The 8,687-nt window shown below is 38.3% G+C and overlaps 1 protein-coding gene across 1 annotated transcript; it reads right to left on the bottom strand.

Moving 5' to 3' along the window:
* Positions 1-3,637: 3,637 nt before the first annotated feature.
* LOC141587019 (uncharacterized) lies at positions 3,638-7,947 on the bottom strand. Its single transcript, XM_074408431.1, has 2 exons — positions 7,724-7,947; positions 3,638-7,584 (listed from the first exon to the last, which is right to left on the bottom strand). Exon 2 carries the CDS (start codon positions 6,653-6,655, stop codon positions 5,273-5,275), a length of 1,383 nt encoding a protein of 460 aa, XP_074264532.1. The 5' UTR covers positions 6,656-7,584; positions 7,724-7,947; the 3' UTR covers positions 3,638-5,272.
* Positions 7,948-8,687: the final 740 nt, after the last annotated feature.

Here is an 8,687-nt window from a genome sequence, read left to right as displayed (position 1 = left end):
TGGTTGACCTCTTCGAGCTTTCCTAACCATGCAAAAAGTCCTACACACTCAAGAGAGGGGTTAGTAACAAAAGACTTAGTCTAAACAAGAACGAAAACAATTAATATCTAGCCGAACTCCCCGACAACGGCGCCATTTTGATAACGGGGTAGAGGTCGTCGTACCCGATCAAACAAATTAACTCAACTAGCGTAGTAGGGTAGTCGAGGTCGAACCACAGGGAGATCAAGTTTGAATACTAGTTTTGTCTTAGATTATAAGTTAGCTACGTGAATCAAGAAATTGGTTGACATTAAACTAATTAACTAAATTAATAACTACTAAAACAATTAAAGTAAGAAAGCAAGTAATAGAAATGGCAATTCAACAAGAGAAGTGAAAATGAGCAAGAAAAGATTAAGTTGTAAATCAAATGATTAAAGGGCCTAGAACTCGGTTCTCCCACAACGATTCATAATTCCATGTCACGATTCCCTAGGCTAATCACTCGGGTAGACAAGCAAGGGGGAGATGGCTCTAATTCGCCTACTAACTCCCTCTCGGGCTCATAATAGGACACTAGCTCTACCCACCAACCCCCCTCTCGGGTTCGAAGGTCGGAATCCCTAACTCAACACCCAACTACCCAAAAAACATGCATTTTTCCAAGGTGGTCAAGTAATTGGTCAAGGTCACTAAGCACTCATCGTATTCCGGGTCATCCCACTCCTCCTCTTGGAGGTCGATTTCAAACGCTAGCCTAGAGGTACCCTCCCTTGGTTCTCCCTTTCGGTCTCAACCTAGGTTAGTGATAAGACCAACTTCCGGATACCCAATTTACAACCTAACCAACTCTCGTTGGTGGACAAGGGTTACAAATCGACACTACCCAAAATCAATCCATAAACCAAATCATTCCTCTAAACTACCCTTACCAATTTCCCCCAACAATTAGCCTTTATGAGAATCAATTAGCGAAATTACTCATGTCGGGTCAAACCGAGTCCTAGTAGAAGACTACTCACTAATCATATTTAATCTAACATAAGATACATTTATAATTATTCTAAACATAAAATTAAGCATAATTAATAATAAAGATTGTAACTTTAATCTAATAGAATGACTAATAAACTACACTAAACATGGTAAGATTAATAAAAACTAAAACTTTGATTAATTTAAGTGACTAAACTAACTAAAACATAATAATAATGAAAATAACAATAACAATAAGAAAGAGAGGGAAGAATTAATACCAAATTTGCATTAAACGGAAAAATGAACATAGATCTTCAAATAGGATTGCAAAAGATGGAAACTTTGAACTAATTTCTACTCTAAATTAATTATGAGATAACAATATGAGGAAATAATGGTGTTATATTCTCTAACTACTACTAGCCAAAGCTACGGTTCCCTTCTAAAAAATGAAGGTCACATCCCAAAATTTATGAGGGTTTCTTTTTCTTTTCACATACAATAGGTGGGTTTTTATATAGAGGACTCCAAATGAACTATAAAAGACTAAAATGCCCTCAACTTAAAATGACAGAGAGAGATGAATATGAAGGGGCAAGGACGTCTTTTCACGCTTCTTTTCTTCAAATCTGAATCATTCAACCCAAATTTATGTTATTCTCCTCTTCGACTAATCCACATGATAAACCCAATTAATTGAGTCACTCAAATACAACCGCAATCAAGCCCTTATGACCGATGGCAATGAACGGATCGGTGGCGGGGAAGAGCAATGGTGGTCGCAGGGAGTAACCACGGCGGCTGCTTGATGTGGGCTCGTGGTGGTTGTCGACAATGGTTGATTGCGGTACAAGTGAGAACCGGGTGGGTTCAATCTAAATGGGTCTGAATTGTTCTTCTTTGTGATGGCGGGATTGGTGATGGAGTCGGGCTTTGCTGATGGTTGTCGTGGGTCACGGTGGTTTGATTTAAATGAATGGTGATGACGATGAGTGTGAGGGAGTAGGTGTTTGCAGACGGGTTTGTGAAAGGCGGATGGTTCAACAATGGTGATCGAATTACGGTGTATGCGAGATGGGTTGATTAATGGCGAAGAGTGGTGGTTGTTATAAAGATGGAGATTGACGGGGATGGAGATGCGAACTCGGGTTTCAATTGCGAGCTCGGAATTGAAGACGGAGGATTGTTGTTGTCTTGATTGAAGATGGCAGGGGATGGGATCGAAAATGGTGGCTGAGGAGAATGATGATGATGAATGATGAAGGTAATGGTGAATTACAGGAAGGTTGAAGGTGATGAAATGGTGGTCTAATGTGGAAATGGATTAGTAAAGATGATGAAATGTCGTGATGTTGGTAACATGGAAATGGTGGAGTTAAATGAGAAAAATGGTGTGTTGGTGATGATGACACAGTCTTTGTCAAAGTCAATTGTTGACTTGTCATTCTCTTATTGTAATAAGACTCGTCTTGACCCGCTTTGCTCTTCAATTTCCGTCTTGATTTATTCTAAATCGAATCTCCTCTTTATTATTTCTCCTTACCTACAAGTTATTATAATAAAGTAATATTAATAATAATATTAAATAAATATCCGACTAATTAATAAATATGACTACGACGACTAATTATTATAAATTAGTTAATTAAATGAGCTAATTGAACATATAAGCACACAAAAATCGAGTCGAAAATAAGATAAAAGCATGGGTAAAATAACGCTAAATTACTACTTATCAAATCTCCCCACACTTAAACCTTACTCGTCCTCGAGTAAGCTCATTAAACTAAACTAAGACCCTTAATATAAAAGGACTATCTAAACTACTAATATCCGATGAAAGGCAATTAACGGGCCTTCTCCGTCCCTTCAACTCACATTGAAACACAATGAGGTATGCATTCCGATGCAAGGCAAGTGGGGGCTTGCGGAAAATTTTGACACATCCAACATTTAAGCACGAATCAACATATAAGATGCATCACAAAATGTCAAACCGCTTTCCTCATCTAAGCGGCCGTTTTACTTTCAAAAATCAAATAAAGAGTCATTAGTGGAGGATGTCGTCTTCGGGTCTTACCAAGGTGTCAAATCCCAAGTTCTAGCTCAAGTAGCCAACATTGACAACACGGGGTGCCTAAGAAACAAATTCTAGGCGGGAAAGGGGAAGTATTTCGCTATACTCCTAAGATTGACACGACACACGCAAGATTCGACTCCATATCAAACCCTTGACCAAAAGGAGACCAAAGACCGACTCTCACGGGTTTCACTAGTCACTCAAATGAAAGAACGGGGTGATTTTTGTGACAAAAAGTAACCAAAATCACTCCCTGACTCGACTTGCGAAGCATGCCCGCAATCTAATATGGTACTCCATCCAATATCCGCAAGAGAAGTGTCAAAATGATGCACATACAAGAGAGACAATCGGGTTGTAACGGGGCTTAGGTTAGGTGAAAAGGGGTTGGTGAAAGCACCATTTTAAGACATGTGGGGCTAAGGATCGAGTAGTCGCCACATCTAACCAATTCACTAAACCATAGCAAATGCAAAATGATTCTTCCACAAAATTTGACAAAGATTGTCATTTCCAAAACTCATTCATTTCTTTTCGAAACAAGATCAATTGCAAATCCATCAACCCTTTATTGAACACAAATACAACATTCTTTTCTTTTTGTTTTTCACTTCATTTTTTTTTTGTCTTTCTTTTTTTTTTTTTTTTTTTTCTATTTGATTTTTTTTCTTGCATTTTTCATGACTTGTTCACCTCTTATTAAGCAAGAGTAGCCAAAGTTGCATTTCACTCATGTGGCATTAAGATCATACACCTCAAGGAGAGTCAAAATTTCAACCCAAATATACTCCACAAAAGAAACCACAATGACGAACTACTCAACCAAGGTGAGTTGTTTATGGGATGTAGTTGTTTTGTTGGCAATAGAAACGACAAGGCTTAGGCTCAAAATGGGTTAACAAAAGGAAACAATTGACTCAAGGGCATAACAAAGGCTTATTTGGCTATTGTGAGGTTACTTTATTGAACAAAATCGTCTCAATATGCACATAAACACTTCTACGGAATCAAGGAATGAGCTCCATACTTATGCGTTTTGACATGACATACCACGTAAGGAGAACTACTCTCAAATACCTACGGGACCGGTTTGATGGACCGGCCATATGAAGGCTCTATCCTCACATTTTAGTAGCTATGTCGGTCCTAGGTCAAGTCTAGGGCCTAATACGGTCTCACAAGGTGGTCGCAACTTGGTTGTTAAGCTAGACTTCCGGGTTTTTGCAAGCAAAAACCCTAACATGTGTCATCAAAAGGCACGAGCTATCAAGAGGGAAATGACACGGGCAAAACGATTATCATCATTGACGACATATACCCTCCACATTTAGACCCTCTATGCAACTATTTACAAACACGATGCAAAGTGTATGAAATGCAACTAAACATATGAACAAGCTACGTGAATGCAAGAGTGAACACATATATACATGTCTAATATAAATGCATACAATATCTAGTCCTAACAGCACACCAACAACACAAGCATATCCAAAACGGTTCCCAAACGGAACACCCACATCACATATCCCGTCCTCCTCCATGCTTATATATACAAAAAGAAAAGGAAGGATAAAGGAGAAAGGATTGGAAGAATTTTACCAAGCGTCTTCTCCGATGATTCATGTGTTGCCTATCAAAATGGTTAGGACAAATGCAATATATATAATATAAACAATGCAAAAATTTTGAAAATTTTGAAATTTATCAATTTTTAGACATTTTTTTGTAATTTTCTCAAATTAACAAGTAAATATATACAAATATAAACAAATATACACAAGGTGGATATTTTCCTCCCCACACTTAAAATTTACATCGTCCTCGATGGAACACAATGTAGGGAAGAAATAAGAAAAATAAACGACATGTTTTTGTATTTTTAAATAATAGAATTTCCTCCCCACACTTATTTATTTACGTAATTTCCAATGGAAATAAATGTGTGGAGGAAATTCGGAAATGAAATACAATTTTTGAAGATTTTTGAAATATAAGATTTCCTCCCCACACTTATTTATTTGCCGTGTTTCAAAAAGAAACAAATGTGTGGAGGAAATTGAAATTAAATGCAAGTTTTTGGTTTTTCAATTTTTTTTTTCAAAGAAAAGAACATGTTTTTGGATTTTTAGAAAAATTTATCAAAAGGAAAAAGAATGCATAAAAAGCTTGGGTTGCCTCCCAAGAAGCGCGGTTTTAAGGAAACCGCCAAACCTAAGCTTGGTCCTAAAACTATCCGGGATCCCAAAATCTATGGGCAATGCCACTCATCGCCTTCCCATCATCATTTAAGCTCACATCTTTAAGCTTCCTCCTTTCATCTAGAGTTTGATCATTCTCCACCTCACTTTCAAATTCAATGGTGTAAAACATGTCCTCCCTTGTGGGAGGAGGGTGATCAAACTCCAAACCACTTGGGCAATCAACAACATTGGAGACTTCACTAGTCTCCTTGCCCTTCACTTCATCCTTCTCCTTATCCTCAAATTTCTCATTCAAGCAACCCTCAAGAGCTAAATAAGGAGCCACAACAACCTTTTCGGAAATATTATCACACTCCTCAATCATAAGCTCGTAAGATGGGGTAAGAAAGTCAAGAGGAAGGAAATCAATGGGAATAAGAGAATCAACCTCAATAAAAAGGATAGACACCGAGGGTTCTTGGAAAAATCTCTCAAAGGTGGGTTCTCCGAAAGAAACAATATCCACAATATCATCATCCCACTTCACCTCAAGACTATCATCAAACATGTTTAGACTCTCTTTTTCCCAAGACTCGTTGAAAGTACCACTCTCCTCAAAACACTCTTTACTCAACTCCTCCACCATCTCATGATCTACCTCAAATGACATACTCTCATACTCACATATGCCAAATTGCTCAACCTCATCCATAACAAGTGTATCACTCGGCTCACCCAACTCATAATCATCATGAAATAACATGGTCTCAAACTCACATACACCAAATTGCTCAACATCATCTTGGACCAAAGAAGGAGAGTCATTAACCAAATTAAAATCATCAAGAGGTGACATATTATCATCATGAGAAATCACATAAGACTCCACAAAATTATCACCATTAAACATGTTATCATTTTCCAACAAAGACATTGAAGATTCATTCAATTCATGTTCAAAGGTGGGAGAATCAAGAGACACAATCACATTATCATTAGGAACAAATTCACAAGACTCTACAAAACCATTATCATTATCACTCAAGACATCACTCTTAAAGTTCTCAACATTTTTCAAATCACTTGAACTATGAGTAAGAGTGTCGATGTATTGGTTTGTTGTTTCAATGAATTGTTCAATCATGATCTCAAGGCTTGATTTAGGAGGGGAGGTATTCAAATCCCATTGGTATGTATCATTAGCCAACCTTCTAAAAAGTTCCCAATTCTCCAAATAATTTGTGTCAATGAATTGTCCACCACACATATAGTTGACTATGGTCCAAGACTCTTGATTCATGCCATAATACACAACAAGGCAAAGTTCCCATGTTTCAAAACAATTACCAAATTGACCAACATATTCACCAAGCCTATCAAAATAACAATAAAATGGCTCATGCTCAAATTGTGGGAAATGAAAACTAGCCATCTTATCACAAGTAACAAGTAACAAATACGTAGTCTAACAAATCTAAGACTCAACAAATATCAATCCGTTGATCTCCCCGGCAACGGCGCCAAAAACTTGATGGTATCAAGCTATACCTCGCAAGTGCACGATTTTATCGTTGTACACTATTAAGGGTCGATCCCACAAGGAGTTGAAAAGATTACTAATTGTTCTAATCCGATCGTTTAGCTAAGTCGAAAATAAAAGATGGGGTTGTTATACTAATGCTACCTAAAACAAAATGAAATGCAAACTTAACAAAAGCAAGGAAAATAAGCAAGAACGAAGGATAAGTTGTAATTCAAATGATTAAACGGCCTAAGACTCGGTTCTTCCCAAACAATTCGCAATTCCACATAGTTAAATCTCTAGGCTAATCACAAGGGTAGTTAGGTGAGGAGGTGACGGCTCTAATTCGCCTAAGACCCCCCTCTCGGGTTCGAAATAGGACACTAGCACTACCCACCAACCCCCCTCTCGGGTTCGAAGGTCGGAATCCCTAACTCAATACCCGACTACCCCAAAAACATGCATTTTCCCAAGGTAGTCCGATATTTGCTAAGGTCATTAAGCCCCATCAATTCCCGGGTCATCCCACTCCCTCTCTCGAGGGTCGATTTCAAACGCTAATTTAGAGGTGTCCTACCCCGGTTCTCCCTTTCGGTCTCAACCGAGGTCAACAATAGGGTCAAATCTCGGGTATCCAAATCACAACCTAACCAACTCTCGTTGGTGGTCAAGGGTCGTAAGTCGACACTACCCAAAAGTCAACCCATAAACCAAGTCATTCCTCTAAACTACCCTCACCAATTTCCCCAAATAATTAGCCTTTATGAAATTCAATTAATGAAATTACTCATGTTGGGTCAAACCGAGCCCTAGTGGAAGACTACTCACTAATCATGGTCCTAATTGCAAAATAAACAATAAAGATGGAAACTTTGGTCACAAACATGGTGAGAAGGTGAATCTTACTACTAAACATGCAACAATCCAACAATAGTTGTAAAGAAAGATGATTTAATCTAGTAACAAGGGTGATTAAACCTAAAGATGCAATCTTTAACCAAATCAACTCAAAGATTAAGTCTTTGAGGACAACTATCCAAGTATGAGCAAATGAAAGAGAAACAAAGGAAAGATGAACAATAAAAAGATGGACAATGATGAAAATAACAACAACAAACAAACAACAACAATTTAACATAAACAATCAAACAAGCATGAAGGAAGAACAAAGTGTAAACAATTGAAAATAGGGAGAGAATTAATACCAACACAAATGCAAAAGAGGAATTTGGAATAGAAATAATAAAGAAGGAAATCCTTCAATCTTCTTACAAACCCAAATTCAAACCCCAATTAATTGAAGAACTAGCTTAATTAGGGAATGATTAGTGAAATAATTAACAAAGTTTGAAACTTGGAAAGGGAAATAATTCAGATCTAGGGTTGTGTGTCAAAGGGTTTAAGGAGAGGGGTATTTATAGGCTTGTACAAGATTAAGAAGAAAAGAGGAAGAAAAGCCCAAAATCCCGTCTGCTTTTTTCACGTGCACGCAAATGGTGCTCCTACCGCAAAACCGTGCAAAGAATTAAAACATCCGCATCGTCGTGTTTTGCGGTGGGCGGTTGCCGGCCCACCGGCAAAACACCTTCTTTAGGACTTTCTTCTTCTTTGTGATGTGTGAAATGCCGGTTGACCGTGCGGTGCTCCTACCGGCAATGAGGCCAAGCTTGTTTTTCACCAAATTCTCCAATTAATCCCACTTCTTTGTGCTTTACCGGTGGGCGGTTGCCGGCTCACGCCGTGCAAAGCACATTCCTCAACTTTTCTTCAAAATCTTAAGTCATTCTCTGGGGTGTGTTTTGCCGGTGGCTAGACCGGGCTGCACGGCCTCACGTGAAAAACACACTCTTCAGCATTTCTTCACCTCTTCTTCATGTAAAGGCAATGGGGTGCCTTTCTTGCCCCAATTTCTCCATACTTGGATCGTTTCCTACAAAAGGAT

This window comes from Silene latifolia, chromosome 6 (genome assembly GCF_048544455.1).
Source record: "Silene latifolia isolate original U9 population chromosome 6, ASM4854445v1, whole genome shotgun sequence".
NCBI lineage: Eukaryota > Viridiplantae > Streptophyta > Magnoliopsida > Caryophyllales > Caryophyllaceae > Silene > Silene latifolia.
Note: the sequence above shows the minus strand (reverse complement) of the source record. Positions and strands in the feature narration are given on the sequence as shown.

What these genes read in the sequence shown, in the direction of transcription:
- LOC141587019 (XM_074408431.1), bottom strand. Translation starts at nt 6,655, where the DNA reads ATGGCTAGTTTTCATTTCCCACAATTTGAGCATGAGCCATTTTATTGT.